This window comes from Brienomyrus brachyistius, chromosome 15, assembly GCF_023856365.1.
Source record: "Brienomyrus brachyistius isolate T26 chromosome 15, BBRACH_0.4, whole genome shotgun sequence".
In the NCBI taxonomy this organism is placed as follows: domain Eukaryota; kingdom Metazoa; phylum Chordata; class Actinopteri; order Osteoglossiformes; family Mormyridae; genus Brienomyrus; species Brienomyrus brachyistius.
This window is the reverse complement of record NC_064547.1, coordinates 910,135-935,708: the sequence shown is the minus strand read 5'-3', so window position 1 is coordinate 935,708 and position 25,574 is coordinate 910,135. Positions and strand designations below refer to the sequence as shown.

The window sequence follows — 25,574 nt, the reverse complement described above, 5'->3', positions numbered from 1 at the left end:
ACCAAACCATATCGTCCAGACATTATACCGTGGTTTATGGTATTTCCGGGCAAATTTTATCGTTCAGGAACACCAGCCTTCCCTCAAGGGGACTAACTTCGCCACCAGCATTTCAAAGTACCACAGAACACCAAGTTCTCATGCTACGGCACAAATATAGAGGCTACATTTCTCAGATGAGCAGGTGGCTCCTTCCTGCTAAACCCAGGTAGCCTGAGTGACGCTTCCTGGCCTCCACTCACTGCCTCCTTAGCTTAGCTATAAACTGGGCCTCCCTGTGCCTTATGATGCTCCCTGGCCAGAGGATCAACCCCGACAGACTGACAGGATGAACTCCAGACCAGTGCTGCACAACTGGTGTGGCCTCAGAACCAATATTGTTCCTCTGTCATTAGTGCTGTAATATTACATAAAAACAAAATGCACTAACAGTAGCCACCTTCATACCCTGTCAAACAAAATTTTAAAAAGTCTGACATTAGCAAACATTTTCAAAGTAATTTCTTTTTTTACCACACACACTGCAATGAAAATGGCCCCCAACCCACCAGAGAAACAGGACAATGTTTAACATGCTGGCTCTGTTGCCCCTGGGGAGGGAGAGCCAGGCCCCCCCTCAGCCGAGGCCAGTCCAAGCCCGTGCAGGGATTGTTAGGCATGGCTTGCTGGAAAGAGGCCGGCTCCCCAACAAGGAGCAGAGCAAACGAGAGCGTAAATCAGAGGCGGGAGGCGGCTGCTATTTAGGGCACCGCCAGGGTCAGGAGCCAAAGTGGGCTAAAATTTGGGTGAGGAAAAAAAGTCAAAAATGAAAATGGAAAAGAAATGGCAACAAGTGGCAGAATGAAGCGTGCGGTCTTACCTTCTCCAGCTCGTGTCAGGCGGAGGAGACAAGTACACGGATCCATAGGGACAGCTGTCAATGTGAGCGGGAGAGTTAAGGGGGCACATGGAACCTGATAATGGGGGGGGGGGGGGGTACCTGTGCGTGACATCATCTATTAGACACCCACCTATGCTAACATTACCTTCAGCTCCATCCTGCTCACAGACCAACTGCTGACTTTACATAAAAAAAAAAAAATCTAATCGTGCTGTAAATATTTGAAATGTTTGTTCTCCGTAAAAACTGCTTGTGTTCTGGCCTGCGGAGACCCAGACCCGAGGCTGTGCGGCGCCTGCCCTTCACCTGTGTCTCACTGACCCCATGGGACGCTTCCAACATACAACCAGCCTGCCTTGCACAATACAAGCATGACAATATGATCCAAACCACTGCATCTGTGTTTATATTCATTAAAAAAATCCAACATTAAACATTAAATGGGTGATTTCATTCCGCATCATTGCCATTAAAGCACCATTAAATAAATAACTCTTTATGCAAGCTAAACACCTACGTTGCATTTTAATCGAGATCAGCTGCATTTTAAATACCAAAACTCTACTTTCAGAACAAATTAACATTACATGACATAAAACCACCATTTCTGATAAAGACACTTCCAATATCTTGACCAATATCTTGCTTGGTCAAACAGGCAATGTCTGGTGTTTGCTGTGTGTTTCATGCTATATTAAAATAATGTTAGATAAAACTAAGCGGTGACAGTAATGGGAGCAAGGGGCCCATTTAAGCTTTAAACGGTACCATTGTTCTTAGTTCTAGACAATGGCATCACACTCTGAAAACACAGTGACTAAGGTGCTGCAAACTACTGGGTAACAAGCATGACTATGTAGCTCATTCATTATTCACTGCTTTAAATTTTGTTCACAATAAAATAAAAACACAATTGTAGTTAACAATTTTATTACAGGATAATTTGACTATATGTATCAAAGACAAAAAATACTTTGGTCCTCAATGGTCAAAGCATTTAAATTCATAGCTGACAGTCATGCAGTGGCAGACAGGCAGACAGTCATGCAGTGGCAGACAGGCAGACAGTCATGCAGTGGCAGACAGGCAGACAGTCATGCAGTGGCAGACAGTCATGCAGTGGCAGACAGTCATGCAGTGGCAGACAGGCAGACAGTCATGCAGTGGCAGACAGGCAGACAGTCATGCAGTGGCAGACAGGCAGACAGTCATGCAGTGGCAGACAGGCAGACAGTCATGCAGTGGCAGACAGGCAGACAGTCATGCAGTGGCAGACAGACAGACAGTCATGCAGTGGCAGACAGACAGACAGTCATGCAGTGGCAGACAGACAGACAGTCATGCAGTGGCAGACAGACAGACAGTCATGCAGTGGCAGACAGACAGACACCACTTGCTGACCAATGGAAGAACAAAGACCAACTGGACTCCAAGTGAAGCCATGTAACTGGATATGGGGTATTTACTCATGTTTCTTTGTGGAAAACTATGCTCATACTGGTGTTCTTAGCGACAAAAACACTCTATTCCACACTGCTTTAGTCACAAGCTGCATTAGCACACAAGCTAACAGAGGCACATCAGAAGAGATCCCCACACACCCACGGGGGTCAGCCAGGCGTCACAAAGGATATCTGGCGGCCGTGTTTGTCCACAGACAGGGGCCGCCGGTGTGGCGAGGTGATCCGATTGCGATCGCGGTACACCCGATCCACCAAGCCGTGGTGCCGAGTGGTACGGCTCGTGTCCAAGCCTGAAGTCTGGAATGGAGTCTGTTAGGGCCAAGAATAACCAAATAACAGGAGACATTACTGTACATGTGTCATCAAGCGGAGAGAAAGAGCAGTGAGGAATGAAGCCTAAATCGGGAGCAGGGATGCTCCTATCTAGCTTCAGGTGATGCACAAATAGTTACATTATCGGTGAGGGGAGGGAAACACACACAAGCTGCTTGTCATGTGTCCATGACACTGGGTCGGGGGGGCAGCTTGGCAGCAAGCTCTTTTTCCATTTGCAAAGTTTATCTTCGATCCATTAAAAAAAAAGGTTATATGCAAGAATCTCGCAGGCTTGTGCGTGGAGGACAAGTATTGTTGGCTTGGCTACCAGCAGAGCTTAAAAATGAAAAGAATGTTCTGCCAGTCAGGCTAAAGACGCAGTAGAGGCCGATGGCTGGATCTGCAGTTACATCAGATCGTCTTTCCTTCTTGGGAATTAGGATCCCCTCCAATGCAAAGTGCTGCTTTTAATCGCAAGGAACCATAAAGCAGGTCATGGAATTTAATACAGTCATCAAGCAGGCGACTGCTGACAGAAGCCGTCCACCAGAGTATGGATATCTGCTGATATGAAAACGAAGGTACAAGCTAATAAAGTAGGAGAAAGGTCACCTGAAAGGGTAGGTCAATGTTGCTGTTTCCAATCTGATTAACATTGGGCAACGATCCTCCATAGTACTGTCCACGGTTCTGCCCTAACTGCAAATACTGGGTCTTCTGCAACTGCAACTGTGTAAAGCAACAAACGGACATGGAATTAGAACTCAGCAAAACATAAAGCAAGAGAAAAGAAGAAGTGGTCAAACGAAATCTGCAAACTCACAGATACATCTGTATGTTTTCACAGACCATTGTTAAAAATGCATTAACGAAAAAGGTCAATTTGTCTTTGATTGAAAAAAAGGTAATCTGTGTGCCTCAGAATCCTATTAATCAGATTTGAAACACAGAAGGAGGTGGCCAGAACAGTCCCTCTGTGTCTTAGAAAACAGCAACTAATATTTATATTTGGCATGAAAAAGATGTTATTGGCTCCACCGTTTGTTTTGCTGGATAAATGAACTGGAGCCCATAGGACTGCAGATGGGAGGCCCTGCTTGGACTGCGAAGTGAGGCAGTCCCCATCTTAGCATAGCATGCTAACAGGCCATGTGGCCTCTCTCCGTACGGCCACAATGGACCAGACGCAGGAAGTGATGTCAGTGCGGCTACTGGCTAGTCTCTTATTGGGGAGCGAAGAACGCTTCTGCTGCTTGATGATCAGGTGGTTCTGGTTGGGTTGTGCAGCTTATTGTGACCGTAACTGGTGTGTAAAACAAACCAAGAAAAACCAGTGCAAAGGCAATGATACAATAATGGCAGTACAATGGGAAATGGAAGAGAATTTTGTGCTGTAAAATATGAATAAGAGGAAGGGGCGGGGAATAGTCTCTCAGTGTCCCAAAGTACTTAATGGAAAAATACAGACATGTAGATAGACAGACATGTAGATAGACAGACATGTAGATAGACAGACATGTAGATAGACAGACATGTAGATAGACAGACATGTAGATAGACAGATGAGAAACTGATCTGGGGACAGCGTGCACCCCTCCTGTCCCCATTGAAACGTGTTGCTACTCACTGACCGTAGCATCAACACAGCTGAATGAATTGTTCTCCATAAATACGTTAACATTGTTAATGCTCTGGACATGCATATCGTGTTAGGACAGTTACAGCATGTCACCTTTTAACCATTACTCACCGAACTCTAGCCACCACCTGGCACGAGAACCGCCCTGACGCAATCTCACAGCAGGCAGCGACGTTTAGCTCGAGTGGCTTACAAAGGCAGGTGCCTCTGCGAGGCTCAATTTACGATGCTCCCAAAATCTGGTTGTTATCACCACAGAGAAGAATGACTGCAGGAATTTGGGGCACAGAATACAGGCTCATTCAGGCCTTCTTTGTAAAAATGCTCCACCACGAGCTTATTTGACATAAAATGCGACCTTTGCTACTCAATAGCAAAATGTCACCAAAGGAAGAGATACTCAGGGCCTCTGACTGTGCTTGCTTATTTCTGCAGTAGGACTGCGACTGACCTGCTCCTTAATGCCCAAAATCAGCGGACGTCGGGCAAGGAGATGATCATAGATCATTACAGAAACAATGCCAGGTAGCTTAACCCTTTTAAACCCATTTAAATGAGCAGTCACTGACAGGCTACTGACATCAGAATAGCTGAAAACCTTGCTGCCGCACTGGACAGTCAACCAAGTCATCATTAAAGACATGGCCTTCGTCTTACCGAACCGTGATATGAGATCATCGACGTTTCCATCACGGTTTCAGAAGTGTTACACCCTTAGCATTTATTAATCCCAAGGAAAGAGAAGCAGGGAAGGGACGTCACACAACCCCAATGGATTCCCTTCCACTGTGAACAGTGCAGTGCACAGAGCGTTCGGGTAACAGCATCTGTCTCAGCTGAAGGCTGCGGCCCAAAAGTTCTAGAAAAGTTTGTTCATATAGATGCAGCTGACTTTTGCTCTCTGTCCACACGGCCTCAGGAATTCCTACTCTGAACAATCAAACTCATGAATTATTAATTAGTACTACTGACCCTACTCTAATGTACTATTAATTCCTACTCTAATACGCTCCATAGAAGTGTTAAAATTAGGAGTAAAGCATAGACCAGGCTGAAGCTGGACCAGACCCCGTGTTTTTGCTACACTGTCAGCAACTCTGCTTTACTCACAAGACGCCGGTTAGCTTGCAGCACACAGGAGTCCAACACAGAGCAGAACAACCCCCTCACAGGGTTCTTCTGGATTTAACATCAGCGACGTCCCATCTGCTTGTGTGGAAATGTGCTCCATACTTCACCCTGGAGTGCAAACCTACTTCATCTATAACATACAATACGAAGGACGGCTGCCGGGCACAGAGCTGTTTGCACCCCGAACAAACAGTAGAAGCATCCAAACAGCCACCTCAGGCACGTGGCACTGGAGCTCTTAGAGGTGACTGAAGGTTAAACGTAAACGTCAGGCTTCTGTCTCTCCTCAGCTCCCTGCACTGGACCTTGCAGCGGCACCAGAGTATCTGCGCTTCTTCATGAATCGAACTCTGCACCAACAAAGGACTCGACCGCTCGCTCTGCTGCATCAGCTTCTGACCTCTGGTGAAGGTCCGATGCAAGGGCCCACAGATCAGCGCAGGACGCAGATATGCAGCATGCGCAGGTGTATAGAGGCAAGATCCAGGCTGCAACATGGCCTCAAAACCGACAAGAGTTCCAGAAAACCAACTTTAGAGCTTAAATGAAGCACTTTTCCATAATATCAGATACTGCATCATTGATACGTGTGTCTCTTGTTCATATTCTAAATAAAACATATCCATACATTTTCTCTTCCTCTTCTCTCATTAGTGTTACTTTAAAACACAAATCATTGCTTAAATTCAGTTACATGTAAGACGCCACAGACCCTGAACTCCACCATTAAAGATTTTTTACTTGTTTAATGTTTAAAATTCAAAAATAAGCTCACTGCCCTTCAAGTAAAAATGATATGATAAAGCAAAAATCAGCTAGATAAAATGCGAGTTCACTGCAGAAAACGCAGTTGCACCCAAACAAGGCTGCATTCGGAAGGGAAAAACAAAAGGTCAATAAAACAGCTTAAGGTTTCCCAGCATGAATCTCGTTAGAGTAACAGACTCTGCACAAAATCCAGGCACTGCCCAGTGAAAATCTTTGCTTGTGGGGATTCGCAGCACCAAATTCTATTAGAGGGGTCAATCTCCGCTAAGAAGGTCTGGGCAGGACAGCACTAGGAAGTGTGGCATGCAGGATTCCATATTAAACAATATGGCTGCCCACCAAAAAGTCTGACATTTATGTTGTTTCGTTAACACAATCCAAAGGTTGTCCAAGGCAGCCGGGGGGGGGGGTACTGGCCTGACATTCCCCAAGGGGGCCGCGCATGGCTGTAGGGAACCCAAAGGTTTAATCTGAGTCCAGCCCATGCTTGAACCCTACCTTTACTTGAAAGGTTTTAATAAGAAGAACATTTTGATGCTAACCAATATGGTTACTATGGCTACTAATTCACACTCAAATCCCATTTCCTGCCACACCGACACTAATATACTAATGCGCGGTTGTCTCAGCTAAAGTGAACGAATTAAAACACAATTTCCTCCATCTCTCAGGCCAACACTCATGCGCCTTAAAATAAAGCGTTCTTTGCATAGACCTCTTGTAAAACACAGAGTCCTTAATTGAATAAGCTCATAATAAAGCACCACTATTGATTTTAGGGGTAAACATTTTAGAGAAAGTTTCAAGAGTTACATAAAAGCAATTTCAAAAAGGTTGAGCGACAAAACAGCTTCAATCATTGTGATTCTTCTTCACTTAAATCTCTTGACATTGCATGAAATTAGTACTCTTAAAACGTTTCATTCATACACGACTTCGCAGCCATTCCCACCCCCCGGTTGCTCCCACCCCCACATGAATCAGTGCTAACCCCGTTCCCCAGCACGTCAATCAGGCCGACGAGAACAAAAGTTTCACTCTTTGTATTAAAGTTTAACTAAATATCAGGAGGAAAAATCACTGAGTAACACGGCTAGCCATCTAGCCATGGAAAACGGCCTAAACAGTCAGGCCTAGATGCAGCAAAATGTTTTTAATTAAAACAACTAAATAGCCGTCAATGTAATTATACAACTGTGGTTGCAAAGCCCCAAAAACTACTGCTTGATATTTGTTTTAACGTTCATAATTACAGGCATCACACAGACTGACAAAATTGCCAAATCAAAAGCCAACTGTGAACACTTCAAAAATTACTGGCCAACAATAACTTGCTAACAAATAGGTAAACTGGGGCCAACGGCTAGAGAGACGACTGAAGACCAGACCCCTCACATGCGAGATCATACACAGTAAATTGTTTTTCAATAGTAGCTGCATCAAAATATGAAAATTCCCCTTGTTACCATGCAACCAATGAGGTTGACACAGCTAAACCGTGTTAATGTCTTATTGGTTAACAGCAGCCATCCCTCAACAGTTCTCACAGAATCACCGTCACTCTCCTCAGTGTTCCACAATGTAACGAGTTATAATGCATTTCGTCCAAATTTAAAGCCATTCCTTTCGAATGGGATTTCAATAGATATTTAAAGGCATATATTGCTGGCAAATATTTTGTGATGCCAGTAAACACAAACAGTGCTGTTAATGCACATCTATAAAAAGCAGGAACAATTACTTTGTCCGCATTGAATAATAGAGCGCAGCTTATATGGTGGGGAGTTTGGTATATTATGATGATTTACATTTCGATTTAAATGTCCAGTCCTGTATTAATATTATGGAAACATTTTGACGTCATCTGTAGCAAACCTAAGGCTGAACAAAAATGTGCTTTGTAATATTTGGGTTTTTGTTTCTCTATCGTCGTCTGAATCCTGAACACCTTAAACAAAAACAGAGAAATGTTCACATAAAGCTTCTACAAAACTCATGGTGAACCACTATTTTGATGGAGCCAAATAAATCAGCATCTTCTGAAGAAGACCCCTCCACCATGTCTAACTGTCTAAGAGGCAGGGTACAGGGTCAGGAATTAAAGGGTGACACAGCAACAGACCTTGATGGTGCAGCTTGAGGAGAAAGATGCTGGACTGTGATGCCTGCATGTGAGCTACACATCTAACCAGGATACCAGGAAGCCGGGTATAATGAAAGACAAACAGAAGAGATACTGAACTACACAGTGTTCACAAGAAATAATACAAAATGTGAAATTAGGAGATAAGAAGAGATAAACGCAACAATCATACAAAGAATGTCTATTGTGGGACTGTTGCTGCATAAAGCAGGTGTAACGGTACAAAAAAATACCATTCCTGAAGTCACCGCTCGGTACGTACCCCGTTCCTGAAGTCACCGCTCGGTACGTAACCCGTTCCTGAAGTCACCGCTCGGTACGTAACCCGTTCCTGAAGTCACCGCTCGGTACGTAACCCGTTCCTGAAGTCACCGCTCGGTACGTAACCCGTTCCTGAAGTCACCGCTCGGTACGTATCCCGGTTTTGAAGTCACCGCTCGGTACGTACCCCGTTCCTGAAGTCACCGCTCGGTACGTACCCCGTTCCTGAAGTCACCGCTCGGTACGTACCCCGTTCCTGAAGTCACCGCTCGGTACGTAACCCGTTCCTGAAGTCACCGCTCGGTACGTAACCCGTTCCTGAAGTCACCGCTCGGTACGTAACCCGTTCCTGAAGTCACCGCTCGGTACGTAACCCGTTCCTGAAGTCACCGCTCGGTACGTAACCCGTTCCTGAAGTCACCGCTCGGTACGTACCCCGTTCCTGAAGTCACCGCTCGGTACGTAACCCGGTTTTGAAGTCACCGCTCGGTACGTAACCCGGTTTTGAAGTCACCGCTCGGTACGTAACCCGGTTTTGAAGTCACCGCTCGGTACGTATCCCGGTTTTGAAGTCACCGCTCGGTATGTTTTTGGCACAGCGGGGGCAAAAGAAGCAAAACATAGATTGCTTCTGTTTTTCTTTGCTAAACATAGGTTTTATGAACAAAGTACGACTGTCTTTCAAAAAAAAGTCTCTGTCAATACTGCTGTAACCTACTAATAAAAAAACTAACATTTATTTAAAATTAAATCAAAAATAAAAATTCTCACTAGTAAATAAAAATCAAATAAATATCCATATTCAGAAAATTAACTGTACCTGACCTGTACTGTATTCACATTAGTAGCTTCCAGCTTCATGTTAGAACTGTGCAACACAAATGTTTTCTCAACAAATACAAAAGCATAACAAAATAAATATCCATTATTTTGCAGTATATTAAAAAAATACCAGAGCTCTACCTGCATGCACATTAACAACTTTCTGCTTCACGGTTTCATCTGCCGCTTTCCGAATGTTACTCGGGGGAAACACAGAGACACACAAGGCTTCCGCATCCGCTGCATTCATTCAGCACATATGTGCACCGAACTGAAAGGTTTCGGTACGAATACACAGAACGTTACGCTCCTAGCATAAAGGTCTGCTGGCCAGCCAACGTGGAAATAAGATTCTAAATGAACTGCTTCTAAAAACTTGTGAAGTATAACATGCAGTTATATCTCAGTGAATTACTTCTGGTAGAAAGAAAACAAGGGATTTAGGCAAGTGTCCATTACAATGGCTGCTTTTCACAGCTCAACCATGACAGCACGATACAAGGCATAAATAGGTATTATCTGGCATGTACTGAAGCCTTCTGGGTAGATAAGCGAGCTGGAGGAAGACACAGAGCAGATGAAAGCATCCCACTGACTCAAAATCCTCTCCAGGTGGAAAAGGAATGAGAGCGGGAGCCTGGAGTCGCTCATTCTGGCTACGGCAGCCTCGCATAGTTCAGCCGCTCGAGAATGCTCTCAAATACAGATACAGGAGAAGAGTCTTTGCTCATGCCTACTACTGCTATAAAGAACATGCTAACAGCAGGCTCACTCAATCCAGAGGTTAACAGCAGCCAGGGGAAACCCTGGACCAAATTAAAAAATAAACAGTCTGAAATCTGGATAAACACACAAGAATTAAAATGGCCACCAGGGGCAGTATTCCTACTTCTACACACAGCTGCTGAATGAGCCTGAATATTCTGTTTTTGTCAAAACAAACACACACACATCATTAATTTACTAATCACGAACAGTATCAGCATGTCAGTAATTTAATATACTGTTGGCCATGCGTTTGCTAGCAATCTAGCCAAAACAATATTTTCTAAAATAATTAGAACGGTTGTATTTTTGTCCCTTGTATATGGGTCACCATGTGCAGCTCCACAGTATTCAGAGTGATTATTTTACCGTTTCCACTTACAGCGGCGACTTCATTCCATTAGTATCAAAGCTGATAAGCTTTTACGAAGACTATTAGCCAGCTTCCTGTCACTATGGTCTTGGGGTAGGTGTGTGGGATTTACAAAGACAGGGGAGCATTCAGTCATGAAAAACACTTGGCTTTCTGGCTTCACTTCTATGAAATGTATCAAAAGCACGCTGAGATCCAGCACTTAGTGTGCAGATGGTCCACGATGGACCAGCGGGGAGGACAGGTGCCGCGCACCAGCATGCTGGGGGTTCGAATCCAGATGCTCCCTACTGGGTGTGGAGTTTGCATGGTCTCCCTGTGTTGCCCGGGTTTCCTCTTACAGTCCAAATGTATGAAATTGGGCTAAATGGCACCCCTAGATCATCTACAGTGCAAGTGTGCGTGGAGCCTGATGTCCCATCCAAGGTGTGCCCTGCTTTAGGTGCCATGTTCCCTGGGAAAGGCTGCAGGCTACCGGCCAGCGAGACCTGGACACGCGTGTGGAGGGTGGATGCATGGATGGCATGAAGTCAGAATATTCAAGCCCACGATTTAAAACAGTTTGAGAAACGAATTTCCACATATGAAAAGACGAATGTTAAACGGCTTCTACCTTTATTTCAAAGACAAAAATAGTATTTCACAAAGAACTATGTTGCAGTATTCATGACAGTAGTTTATTAAAAAAAATACTTAGATCATTAACATTTGTTTGAAATACAATAAGAAGCTCATCAATCCGTCACAAGCAGAAAAGCAAGAAATTTAGGAAATACTGCAGGGGTCGTACAGCACTTAGAAAAGTTACAGGAAAATGCATTTCATTACTGACTATGTCCGTCTGTCCATCCATCCATCCAATAATGGGCCACAGGATCCCCAAAGTGTAATTTTCCATACTTGCAAAATAACAATCAAAATCTACAACTACTGCAATTGTATTTAATTTCCAGTGCAGTTTTTTTTTTTTTTTTTTTTTTTAACTCGCCTTGACCATTTTTGTACAAGTCATTTCATTTAGTGTTTGCTAGGAGACTTAAAGGTGAAAGTGTTCATCTCCTCTGTCATGTTATTAATGTCTGCCTGCGCTACGGACATCCTGAATAGGTGTAGCATCCAGTTCTGAGATTAATAAAAACAGGACCAAGGAAGCTGAAGAGAATAACAACTTTAACAGCTAATCATGTTCGCAATTTATGACATGACCAATTTTCAATCAATCCAATGTGACCGGAAACTATAAGCATTTCCAATTAATTTCCAAATCTGTCACTTTTCCTAACCGACAGCAGCTCATTTGCATTTAAATATTATGGCTTTATTGTTTAGGTACGATTTAATTGTTCAGGTACGATTTAATTGTTCAATATTTCATAGATATTATGGTTCTCTGCATTAAGACATCTATTTTAAATACCGTCAGCTGTATTTATAACAGTACAGACCCTCGATATGAACTCTTTCATTTCATCCTGATGTGAGTTTTAATTAATGACAGTAATTACTCATATGATGAATTAAATTAGGAACTGTCAAAGTGAAATCAATTAGGCCGCTGAGTATTATACTGAACCCCATTGTGGTGAACATCAAACACTTCACACATTCCACATGACAGAAATATAACATATTTACCTTTAATGCATGGCAATGTTACACCTGCCATAAAATTACAAACTGCTAGAGCTCATTAAATAATATACAGCTCATTGTTCACAACACCAAGAACAGTACAGAGGTATCTGACAATTTTTCTTTATTTCCTTACCGAACCACAAAACTCAGCTTAATCAAATTATATTAATCCGAAAGATCAACTAAATTTCCCAGTACGATAATGTTTTGTTTTAAAAATGTTAGCTCCAATAATAAACCATAATTTGACCTTTGCAAATTTCAAACCAGAGACCGTGAAAAGTAAAAGTGGCTTTCTGAGTTCTCGTGTGGCACGCAGTTTTCATGGCGGGTTGCACAGGTGCACAGCATATAATGAATCACCAGACATGTAGGTTAACACCCAGCGACTGCTGAAACCGTTCCAGAGGGAGCTCACCCAGCTGGCTCAGTGTAAGCCGCCGAAAAACCCGAAGACCCATCAACGAGTTGGGGACCGACCGGCACAGGGTCTCCGCCAAGCCGCCCAGACTGCAGGATCATACAGAGCGCTGCAGATCTGCTGTCACTCAGTGGAGTCAATCAGGACGAATCAATGGGCTGATCATACCAATTAGAAATAACGCATTTAATAAAGACCAAGAGCATAACGCCCGTCACCTGCTCGTCATGCATGGCTCTGAAAACCTCCCACAACTCCCAGTACCGCTCCACCATGTATGGGTTACAGTCTTCCGAAACACACGCGGCAGATCAATAGTAACACGCATTTGTTACAGTGCCATGAACGTGCCCCATTATCCCAGCCATATCGGCGACCGATGCCCCGCACAACTGCGGCTCTTCCATCTCACCCCGGGAGAGCAGCTTTCCAGCAGCGTCGCCCTAATTAGGATGTGACCGATGAGACGTGACTCCGCCGGGCAGCAGCCAGCCTCCTCGCCGCCCAGGGAGGCTGCGCAAACTCGTAAACACCAGTGTCCCTGGCCCCCCTTCCTCCTAAATGCCATGTCTGACAATATAAATCGTTTTTAAATAAAGGTTCCCGCACGCAGAAAGCGGCCGCCATCCCTATCAGCCCAGACACAAAAACAGCAGGCGGAAAAACCGCGGCAACTCCGCCAGCTACTCCCGGCTACCGCAGCTAGCGATCCGGACAGCAGAACCGCACATGAGCGTCGAAGAGGAGCCGAAGGCGGCCGCCCCTGCGGTCACGGTCGCTCGCCGCTCCCATGCACGGCGCTTGCCGCAGGCGGCGGCGTCAATAACCGGGGAGGACCGGCGGCGATCGTCACTGTTTACATCCCAGCCGAGGAAGCACCGCTAATGCGTCCGTCTGTCATCGTGCAAACGGCGCCTGCTGCAATTTGCATGCATAGCTACGGCTGCATATGGAGTCGTATGTGGAGCAGCGGGCGGGCGGACTGGCGGACGGACGGCGCGGCGGCCCTTACCCGTGCCGCCCGGGTGATGCTCAGGTCCTTCATCACCTCCTCGAAGGCCGCCGTCTCCTCGGCCTGCTTCTGGTTATGCAAAGCGATCTTCTCGCTGAATTTCCGCGGATTGTTTGAGGTCGCCATCTTCCGCTGTTCTCCTCCTCCTTTTTTCCCTCTTTCCCTTGGCAGGATGTGGCGTGCCGACGTCGCTGCGATAGGGCTTCGTCACTTGCTACGCACACTGGGATCGCTTCGGAAAAAGCGTGGACCTGCTTGTTATGTTGGAGCCCAAGTGAAAAAGCGCAGAAATAAAGCGGCTAGTGCAACCAGTAGCTTTATGCATGCTGTGATGTCTTTATTTTAAACGCAATAGACGATCGCTGCAGAATATTCTATGGTTAGTGGTGAGCTACCGTGCAGAACAATGGCAAGAGCTGTTCAAGGCAGGTACTGTAGTACAGTACTGTTATGACTTGTCAAATCTTGTACATTTGAGCACTTTTAACCATTGGACTTCCCTGCTGAGCAATATAGTGAATATTACTCACGCCTTCACCATAAAAAAAAACATAAAATTGAAGAGTAGGCGTACGTCTGAAAAGACACAAAACCTTGAGTCTGGTTTCATCTAGGTTTTTTTTTTTTTTTACATTAATCCATCTATCTAACAATCGTATTTTAGAGTGGTGTGTGGATTTATTGTAATTTTCTTTCGAATTTTATACAGAAATTATTTTAATTTACATATTTGTGTGTTAAACGAATTCTTATCAAGATACATTTAACTACAAACGACATAAACCAGCCGCCACTTTATGTTCCTTACTAAAGCAGAGAGGTATCTCTTAAACTTGAATTATATACAATTTTCCATTTATCATGGGTTACGCGGTTAGTATTTGGGAAGGGTGGATTTTATCGAAAATAAATGCCATTGACATCTTTTGTCTAAACTTGAACTTTCGATATTAGTGACATTTTACAGTTATTTAGCCCGTTTTCGGTGACACCACAGAAAGGCTCCCCTTTATCACGAGGCCTATATTAACATCGCCGTACAACTGCGGCCCGCAAATTGCCTTAAAGTTTATTCCTATGAAAGGCGTCATCTGTCTACTGTATATTCAATACATGTTCTGCCAAAGTAAAAAGAAGCAATATATGATTTAGCCTTGACAGCCGTGAGATAAAGCATTTAAAATATGACAAAACATATGATTTCATTCGCCTAATGATCTGCTCACAAAAAGACTTGTCTGCAGAGTAACCACGGTAACCATTTAAGCATAAGACATAACTGCGATGCAGCAGCGTATCTACAGAAAAAATATCACACATGGACGCGCTCAGGGCTATAAGATGGAGAAAATTAAGCTACGTATCTCGTGGCTAGGACATATGAGTACAGCTGCAATAACATTCAGATTTGTAACATGGCAAATCGGGCGTAAACCACTGTAGTTAAGTTTGAAAATAGACAAGATGGTTCTGCTGTCATCTTGTCAAAAGAACATCTTTTCTCTTTCTCTCAGCTTGATGCAGGCTCGCCTTTGAATGTGCTAATTTTAACATCAATGGTCAGTTAAGTCAATCATACATGCAGTCATTATAAATTATGTGCATTTAATATGCGTAGATGTTCGTTAAGGAGTTCGCCCGCAGCGTACATACAGTACATCCTCCTTCTTGGGAAAAGCCTCATGTTAGAAATGCTTTGGCCTTTTTTCTGAAACAAAGTTACACCAAAGTTTAACCAAGTGGAGAAAAAACAAGTGATATTTAACCGAAAACTAGTCCTCGTTATTGTTCTCCATGTAGGGTAATCCCCATTTCATGTCACGATTGACATCCCCGAAGAACAACAACCAAACCCACAACTGACACACACCTTTGAGCCGTCATTACTCAAGAAAGCACTATGAAAGGTTACTGGCCAGCCCAGGAAATAGATCAATCAAACAGCTCAGATGTGATGGTTGCCAGGCTATCAGCCTGTATCATTTTGGAAAAATGAAAAAAAGCCCTTATTATTAGGAATGAAGACTCACACGTTTGAAGCACATCGCCTGCATACAGGTCATACACTATTGAACCATCCGGATACCGAAGCACAAATACATTTCATGATGTCATCATCTGGTATGTCATCACGTTTAAATCTGATGGCTACGCAGCGAAAAATAAAATACAAACCATTTTGGATCTGCCAGCCCCACAAACCAAATCTACTTTAAAAGAAGCTGGAATGAAACATTAAACATACTTAGATTCTGAAACCATTATGTTGCCTGTTCATTTTCTTGTATAAACTATCAATGTAACGCAAAATATGAAACACTTTTATCAGTGCTATCCATTGACTATTTGCATTTATTGATATAATTCATATATTTTGTGACCGATATATCCATGCATTTCATTTAAAAAAACAATTAAACATGAATCAGTTTGAATGACAAGTAGGATTTTTTTTGCCAAAACCAGACAATCAACCCTAAATGAGATCTGATATCATTCCAAAATAAACAGATCATTCTGGTTCACTCAGTCTGCAGGTTTCAGACCACAAGTTATTTTAACTGCAAACTGTAAAGGAAGCACAATTAACCAATTAAAAAGACAAAAGGATAAGATAAAGCACACAAGCTTTTGGTTAATGGTGAAGACATTCTTTCTGTTTTGAGGCATCTTAGTAAACAAAAACACTTATCTGGTTATTGTAGACTGGAAAACATAGCATGCAAAAAGTACAACACTGTATATATATATTAGAACTGTGTGTGTGAGAGAGAGAGAAATAATCCAGAGAACATTCCTAGAGGGGACTGAAATAGGGAAAGTATAATTCATCATTTTGTTGCGTACTCTCTGCATAATCTTTTTGTAGCTCTTTAGAATGTGCTCTGAGAGCTTACAAGTGCCTAACTGCACTGTTACCAACATAATTAAGACATAATAACATAAACAAATCCAGCACAAGATTTCCTTCATTTTTGCAAACAATTCACAGCGCACATTAATAAATCTCTTCAAAAGAGAAATTGTCATCATTCAAAAAAACGAAATCTCACATGATCCATTTTGGACTTAATTAAAACCACATTCACAAAGCAAATAGTTGTTGCTATTGTTGCACATGATGCAAGAAAATAATGCTAAGAAAGGTACATTCAGCATTTTATCACAGTTACATCTTGTGACAGTTTTTTTTAGAGAAATGACAGAGGAAGGAAAGTGCACATGTATGGTTCCTGCGATGCTGGAGGTAGAGATCCTGAAGAGTAGGCTGTGGTCTGCCCGACAGCGTGAAGAGAAAGTGCAGAGCGGAAAACACACAGAAATACGAGTCATTCAAGGAGTAAGTGCACCGCAGCAAAAAAACACTGGTAAAATGAAACAGCAGATCAGTCTGTACGCCCAGCAAACGCGGGAGTCGCTGTAAGAAAATGTCTTTATATATTTAATGCAGATGTTTTTTTTCCTCTTTATAATAGAGGGACAGTAATGATCCCTCCCTGGTTCTGGAGTCCTAACACTGAAAGCAGAAATGCTACAGCTCCCACCTGGACAGAGGACAATCCAGCATAGGAAGGAAAATACAGGATCATGCCGCTTGGAAGCACTGAATTTGGAGCAGATCCAAAAACTGTGAAGTTAGAACTGCAAATGGAGGGCTCATGACCTATTACACTACAGCGTTAATGTGGAAACTACCCATCAATCGAATATCTGCATCTACGCCAATTTTCTGTGCAATTTTAACACAGGCTGGTCTAATTTTATCAGTATATATAGCACCTGCTGGAAACAACAGAGTTTAACTTGCCAAGTCAATGACAGCAATGCTTCCAGACAAACTGCTGAGCATCGCTTATACTTACAAATGCTACCAACAGCCTAATGAAGCTGCATTACTATTCATAGAGCCGACACAACGAGCAATGTCCAAGGACCAGCATTTCCTTTTAGGAAGGAGCAGTGTCCAAGGATCAGCATTTCCTTTTAGGAAGGAGCAGTGTCCAAGGATCAGCATTTCCTTTTAGGAAGGAGCGGTGTCCAAGGATCAGCATTTCCTCCGCGTCGCCATTTTTAACAGTTTATTTCACAAACAAAGCCAGTCGGCATCAACATGAGCAGCTGTGCTGGAGGCGTGTTTGTGGGATGGAAACTGAAGCATGATAACTGGATGCTGGAATGACCTCACTGTACAGTGTGCGCACATCATCCATCTATCTATCCATCCATCCAGTGTGCTGCTGATTATCCAAGGCGGGACCCCGCATGAGTCACCCCCTGCCTGTGTACATGTGCTTACATCCTTTTACTAATTAAAAATGAACTAATCCCTCACCTGTAACTGTGCATGTTTGTGTGTTGGTGCATAAGTAGCTGTTACACACACATGCACCATTGACGATGTACAGAGAGAGGTAACCTTGAGCAGCTTTACACTCGGAGGTCTAACCACGAGGCACTGTGTGACATGCGTGTATCGGACCAGTGCCTGCATCTCTCTGCACATCTACCCCAGGAAACTGCAACCTTTCTTAGAGAGACCTCAAAAGTATATGAAGAATAAATTACGGAATTATACAGGGGGAAACCACCTTTAACAGCAGAGTTTGGGGTTGCTCTCCGTGTTGAAGCAATAGCTGCTGGAATCACAAACACAGTGGTGTCCATCATTACTTAGTGCACTTGTCACTGTGGGTATAAGGAAAAAAAACCCCACTGCACGTGTGTATAAGTGGGCACACATGGCCATCAGAGTGTAACACCAAGGAAAATGTCCAGGAGGTGCGTGCTTACATTTGTGCTTGGTGACAAAGGAGCAGCACGGCTGCGTGGCGGATCTTTCAACACAGGCCGTTTCGCCACTGAACGGATCCCCAAGCAGCCGACTCAGAATCGACCCACTGTCCAGCCAGCGTCTCTCCTGCAAGTGATGCGTGACGAGGCTGGGTGATGGCGTGACTCCCTCCCAGAGATTTAGCAGGATGTCGTGATGATTGACATTAACCGACATATTTACGGAGCTCAGATGCTCTGTCCAGCATCTAGCCATTGAGGTCACTCATTAAATACTGACTGGTGATATTTTTAATGCGAGTAGCCAGGCCCACATTAACTGGGATAACCTCAAGCTGGTAGTAAATGCACAAACTTTCAAATGGACATTATTCTGAGGTTAATATTAATCAAAACACTGAACTGAGAACTTCGCCCACCATGCTGCTTAGTACAAGCAGAACATTTACTTCTTTGCTTGTTTAAAACACAGATACGTTTTTCATTACAAGCTCTATCCATACCAAGGATGCACTTCATCATTCTAACCCTTGTTTGAATTGTTTCTTTCCTCTCTATGGCGGCTCAGTCAAACGAAGCAAAAGCTGCCAGTTTGAGTCCTGCAGAGATGCAGTGGGTGTCAGGTTCAGCCCGCAGGTCACCTCTGGGTCGCACTCTGCGGAAGTATGACGGGGACACAGGCGATTCCAGCGAAGGACTCTGGGAAATGCAAATCACGCTCCCATTCATCTGTGTCAGCGTTGTAAACCTGCACGATGCTGGTGACATTATTCAGGTGCCAGTTGTAGCCGCCCACGACGTAGATTTTTCCATCCAGAAGGCAGCAGCCAGCCTCTGACTGGCCGGCTCGCATCGGGCTTACAGTGGTCCACTGGTCCGAGTCCGGGATGTAGTACTCCACAGCCAGAACGTCGAAGCAGCGGTCCACGTGGTCCATGCGGCCCCCGAGGGCGTAGAGACGGCCCCTAGCCATCACCATGGCGTGCAGAACTCGCGGCTCGTTCATAGGGCACCTGAACTCCCATTGGTCAGTGCTGGGATCGTAACAGTGTGTGGTCTTCTTGTCCTCGACGGAGACTCCATAGCCTCCTGAGATGTACAGCTTGTCTTCGCAGGTGGCTCCCGCATGTCCCCAGATCCTGCGCTTCAGCGGGTCCACATAGGTCCACTCGTTCGTCTTCGGGCAGTAGTACTCCACAGAGGACAAGCTGCCGGAGCGATTGCGCCCCCCAGTGGCATAGAGCTTTCCCTGCAACACGCTAAGCTGGAACTGAATACGGCTCTCCTGCATGGGCTGGATGCGCAGCCACTGGCTGAGGTGCGGGTCATAGCGGAAGCTGGCATCTACGGCGCCCTCGCCGCTGCGGTACTGCAGGTGCTGGCCGCCCACCACGTACACAAAGTTGTCAAGCACGGCAACACAGGCATGGCTGCAGGCCACCTCCATCTCGGCAAGCTCCCGGAACTGGCGTGCGGTGCAGTCGGGGAGGTAGTGCACTTTGCTGCTCACCACGCGGTCGTTGTCCGTGTAGGGCGTCCCGCCGAAGGCGGCGAGCGAAACCACGTCAGAGCGGATGGCCGTGCGGGGCGACTGCATGTCGTGCTGCCTGAAGGGGAGGATCTGGTAATTGAAAGCTTCCAGGAGGAACTGCCGGCACTGTACGTCCTCCACCATAATGTCCTCCGTCTGCACGCTGTCCACCAGTTCGGGCGAGCGCATGAGCGGGAAACGCACATGGCAGAGCACGACGCCCGCCTGCGCGCGCCGCGCCTCGTCGTGCCGCAGCCAGCGGATGGCAGCGCGGAACAGGTCGATCTCACTGCAGTTGCGCAACTTGTTGCTCTGCAGGAAGAAGACGAGCCGCTCGACAGGGATATGCAGGAAGTCGTCCTCCTCGGCGATCTGCAGGAAGTGGCGGAAGGTGAAGCCGTCCACTGACTCCTTTAGCGAGGACAGGCTGAAGGCTGTGGCCATCTGGCCGATGTTCAAGCAGGTCTCCACGCTCATGGCCGACTTGAGGAATTCCTCACAGAGCTCTACCACAGGAACCATCTGTAGGAAGACGGCTGCTCCCAGCACGTCCTGGATGCAGTCCAGGTCCAGAGTGACCTCAGAACTGTACGCAAAGTCGATAATATGCTTCAGCCCACGAGCGGACAGCCCTTTCAGCTCGATGGTGTCCTGACTGGCCTCCCGCATCCCTCCAGTGAACATGGCCCTGCAAGGCAGGAAGAGAATGACTTCATAAGATCAGGTTTCCCTTACATTCTACCTGAATGAGTCTCTTTCGCTTCCTGTTTTAGCATCTCCACCCCCGCTCCCTCCAAATGCCCATCCACAAGCCCCACCCCAAGCTTGCTTCACCTGAAGTAGTCACTGCACGAAGCAAGGACCGCCTTATGCACCTGGAAGCGCTCCTCGTTTATGGAGAGGACCACGTCCAGCAGTTGGCCCTGAGCACGGAGCAAAGACAGACCCTGCAGCAAGGTGGCGCTGTGGCTGGGGGCAGAGAATGTGCAGCGCAGGGTGCTGTTTTTGTTAGCAGTGCTGCAAAAGAAAGAGGAACAATGTCTTAGGAGAAGCTAGCAGCAGTGGTTGGTCGTCACAGCTCTGCTGTCCTTTATCTGAAAATAAACTAGGCCTCCCTTCCCAGCCCCAGCCCCTCACGGCCCTTCCTGGCCCCGCTCAGCCTGTCCTGGCCATTCCCAGCCCTTCCACACTAAACTTCCCTTTCTCCGCAGTCAGGTTCCCAGCAGATCCATCAGTGCCATTTTGCTTACTTCCTGTTCTCCTAAATAATTCACACGATTTATGCCAGGAGGCACTCGTTAGTAATTCGCATAAAAATGGCCGTTCAATCAGCAATTTGGCTATGCTCTTGAGTTCCTCTTCACCTTATACAGCAGAGTCTGAACTTTGCAGAGCATTAACTATCATTACCGGAACAACAATTAACCTGAGGACTAACAGGACAATCCTAGAGGGCATTTTTGACATATCTTTTCTAGCTATCAAGTTTTATTGTCACATACGTCTTGAGGAGCAGAGTGAAATTCTTATGCCACAGTTGCAGGGTTAGGAACAGGTGCATGGGGGAGGGGGGGCAACAGCAGTGCAACATGAGACAATACAGTGCAAGACAATACAAGAAATGAAAAGTAGGGCAGAAGCTGACGCCCGACTAACAAATACGTAATATATGCAACTAATAGGTAACACATTGGGGAACGATGTGCAACAATCGATCATAGAGAAAAAATTTATCTATAACTGTATGCCCACAAGCATTCAAGGGTCTTCCCTCACAAGCTCTCCCAAACCAAGCTGCAGACAGAGACATAGCAGGCCACAGCTTCTCATCCAGCCCTGCCTCTGACTGATGACGGCTCAGTAACGTGAGATTTCCTCAGAAGGGAGCAAAGTCAGATCATTTCCGTGAAACACTGCCAAGATGAATCTTGCAAATGTTCAATGTCATTCAAATGACTGCAGCTGTCTGGTATGCAAAAAAGGTGTAGCTGGTGGACCAGAAGAGCCATGCTGGTCCACCTTCACATGAGGCTGGTCCACGAGCAATATTTCATCAATGATGAAGGTCCACCAGCACCAAAACACAGAACATGCTGTATAAGCAGCACGCTTTATACTGGCCGTGCTGGGAACCAGCTATGCTGCTCTGTACAGATGTATTTCAGTAGGGATGTTATTGTATAGTTTTAATGTCTATAGAATTATCCTAAAATGAAGGGAATAGCACAAATGAACCTTTCCATAGGTAGGTGCTTCCAAACTTATGACTGGTACTGTAAACACTATAATATTAAAGTAATGTTTATATTCTGTTATATGTTACATGTCTGGCATTAATGGACTTACCATAATTATCACAAAACCGAAACAAAAGACGCGATTTTACAGTTTTCCCAGCTGTTTTAAAACAGAAAGACAAAACATGAAGCCTGTTTCTTTTTCTTTTCCCGCATCTTGTTCCAAGTTCACAACGGAAAAGCCAAAAAACGCAGCTATTTTTGGTTTTTTCCCATTTGGTTTTGAAACCGAAAATCCAAAGAAGAAACGATACACGGATTCAACGCCGATACCCAGTCCTACCACACCAAGAACTCAGCATCCAGGCACATTTTTACACCGTCATCTAAAACCTTGATCTAAAAAATGATATAGAAAAGCTTTTATCTAAAAAATAACTGATCCATATGATAAAATGATTTTGTCTGACACACGATTACGATCATCATTAGGTTTTGTCCCTGCGCTCTGTATGCCCAGTGAATTGACCTCAGTAACGCGCAGATTCATAATGAAAGATATGGAAAACGCTGCTAATTATGCATGTATTTATTAATAGGGAAGGAAGAGAAGGGGGTTCTGGCGATTTGGAGTGCATGCATTCCCCCAATTTCCGATGGCCATGGAATGCACACAACTCTGTATATCATCGGCATATCAGTGTATCAAAAATTTTAGTTCATGAGGTTGATAAAAGTCGACTGCAGGTTCGTTTACATATTTGTGTATTATATTTCCCCCCAAAAGCAGCCTGAAATAATTCTTAGTCAATACTGAAGCAAATTGGACATTCTTTTATGTTAAGACAGTAACGCAATAATGGCTTTTCTTTTGGCTCTTGGGCCATTGCTCGTCCCTTAATCAATGACAAGCAGACGTATTGGTGCATGCAGGTGTTTTATAGAACAAATAAACTGATGATACTATAGAGAGGAGGGTTCGTGCAGCTAGTCGGCGAAAATCATATTTACCGTTAGATGATTCGGTTACTTTTTGTATTTTATTTTTAGGTTCTGCCCAGTTCTGACTAATGCTATATTTTGCAGGATTCCTGTAGTATCGCACTTCTAAAGAACACCACTTTCTCTGCATGGAAGAAATGATCAATTCTCAAGCAATCGATAGCAACCAATCAGGTGTTCCGGTGCCTATTAAGGTCGCACTTAAGAAGCTCTCCCTTGAGCAATCTCTTAAGAAAGTGTTTGGGAAACGTGTAGGAGAACAAATACTTTTCGTAACATGCATCTTTAGAGTCTTCATAAGACGCTAAGAGTCACGTTATCGGGAAACCGGGCCCTGATTACTATTGTGCATGCACGAATATCGCAATTATATCACGGTGTAATATCGTGCAGCCCTATTTTGCAATAAATCAATTGTTACATCTGAATAACACTAATACAATATTTCACTATTTAGATTTTCCAAAGACCACATCATGCATGTATTAGGACAGCAAAGTGTGTAATAAATATACTAAATAAGACACCATAGATAACTGAAGGGGAGTGTATATGTTTAGATTTGAAAGTTGAATTATTTCACAATCCTTATTCCAAAGCAGCTGGGATCAGAACAACCTTTGTAAATATTTTTTATTAAATAAGAGAAACATAAATATGACACTGAAAGCAACAAGCATTGGATCAGTGACATCCTTTCTATTGCGGAAAAGAATTTTTATTGGTAAGATTAATTCACCTGGAAATGGAATATAATTATTAGAGTAACACATTATGACAAAAACATAAGTAAATTTGGCTGAGTAGATGTTCTAATCAGTACAACTTACTAAAATGATGATATAATAGACCAGATGTGTCACTAAGCAGTAAAATAAAGACTAACATTTTTATTATGCATGTGAAATTCAACGAAGTTTGCCAAGGATCATGCAATTTAACCATCTTCTGTCTTCATCTTCATGCTACATCTGCATATATTAATATTCAATATATAAACAATGTTTTCTATCAGGTTACATCACCTGCCACTGTCATGTAAAGATCCGTGGAGTATTTTACCAAAAGCTTCAAATTCTGTATATTCACTACAAGGAAGCACACACAACATGGATTATAAGGAGATAACGTTACACCACATTTTGTATTGGCTACCTACTGTATATATGGGTTCAAGGAGGGCGTGAGGCCCAGACCAGGCAACGCAGGATGCCTGTTCATTGCAGGATACAGACACGCAAAAAATTCACCCACTAAGGACAAAGTAAAGATGTAAATTCACCTAACTGGCCAACTCTGGACTTTAAGAGGAAACAGGAGAACATGGTGGTACGCAGGGAGAACATGCAAACTCCACACACACAGGGCAGGGGCAGGATTCAAACCCAGCTCTGCACCATGCACTAGCCCCTTTGCTGGCCTTCATGCCTGGATAGAAGAATGGATGGATGTATGGACAATGGATGGTGTTATATTTACAGTGTATGGCTTGCGGAGGGTGTAGAGTGTTAATTCTCTTACGAACACTGAGTCCTCTAGAGGGCGTGATAGAAACGTTAACATGCACGCGGCCACAGGGTTTTAAAGTTAAACCCCAATTAACCTACTATCGACATGCATACTTCAACCACAAGCCAGAAAGACCATTTTCTTTTAACTGCGGTTCAGTGCCAGTTTCACAAAAAGCCTGAGTCGACTAAATTTAAACTGACCCACCAAATCTTAATATACATCAAATTACAACGCTTAAGTCTAAAATAAAGACTACTTTCGGCTTACCGCAAGCACGTTCAGTCAAGACAGGAACAAATGAGCCTTTAGTGAGCTGTACGTCTATTTTGGTGCCCTGCGCTGTACTTTTTAAGTGGTCGATATCGTTTAACGTGTTGCGCACTTCAACCTTTATCTGCGGGAAATAATGACGTGATGCTACAACAGCCATTTTAATTGTACGGCAAAAAGCTGGGGACCCTGCGACGTATTCAGCACGCACGCTGCTAACCATTACACGTATCCGGTGTTACAAAAAGACAGTTTCTTTACTTCTGTAAATAAAAAACCAAGGTGCCCTTTTATTTTCCGACATAGCTCGCGCATGGCGATCTCCCGTCTGTAAGATAAAGCCTCATCTGCCTATTCTCGTTTAACCAGCTTATTTGTTGCCACGTACACTTGCCTGGTTACCCCTGTAAGCCATATCGTTTTGTTTTTAAATAGCATTTCCACCAAAGATAGCTCTGTGGGCCCGGCTGCAGCGCTCACCTGCTCTGCGAGCGCTCCGAGGAGAACCTCGCGCCACCGGACTCCGCCATCTTCGCGCACAGCCGCGCGCTCGCCGCGCCGCCCTATCATTTCCACAAAGTACCGCACCTCACACTCCATCAA

General features: G+C 44.4%; 2 protein-coding genes across 6 annotated transcripts in view; both read right to left on the bottom strand.

Annotated features, from left to right (window-relative positions):
• The window catches only part of crtc1a (CREB regulated transcription coactivator 1a), a 36,077-nt gene extending 21,856 nt beyond the window's left edge, over positions 1–14,221 (bottom strand). For 2 of the 3 annotated variants that reach the window (XM_048975808.1, XM_048975809.1), the window contains exons 1-4: positions 13,629–14,221; positions 3,271–3,387; positions 2,515–2,652; positions 860–921 (exon numbers count right to left, since the gene is read on the bottom strand). In XM_048975808.1, coding sequence (XP_048831765.1) covers positions 860–921; positions 2,515–2,652; positions 3,271–3,387; positions 13,629–13,754 — 443 coding nt within the window. In that variant the 5' untranslated portion in view covers positions 13,755–14,221. The remainder of the gene's footprint in view (positions 1–859; positions 922–2,514; positions 2,653–3,270; positions 3,388–13,628) is intronic. The other variant, XM_048975810.1, reaches the window with a different exon arrangement.
• Positions 14,222–15,962: 1,741 nt separating this feature from the next.
• Positions 15,963–25,574, bottom strand: klhl26 (kelch-like family member 26). Of its 3 annotated transcripts, none has more exons than XM_048975814.1 (3): positions 25,452–25,574; positions 20,785–20,967; positions 15,963–20,638 (listed from the first exon to the last, which is right to left on the bottom strand). In XM_048975814.1, the coding sequence occupies exons 1-3, from the start codon at positions 25,499–25,501 to the stop codon at positions 19,057–19,059; spliced, it is 1,815 nt and encodes a 604-aa protein (XP_048831771.1). In that variant the 5' UTR covers positions 25,502–25,574; the 3' UTR covers positions 15,963–19,056. The 3 variants fall into 3 exon arrangements, with proteins under 3 accessions (XP_048831771.1, XP_048831773.1, XP_048831772.1); XM_048975816.1 differs by lacking the exon at positions 25,452–25,574 and adding an exon at positions 24,969–25,445; XM_048975815.1 differs by lacking the exon at positions 20,785–20,967 and having other exon boundaries at positions 25,452–25,537.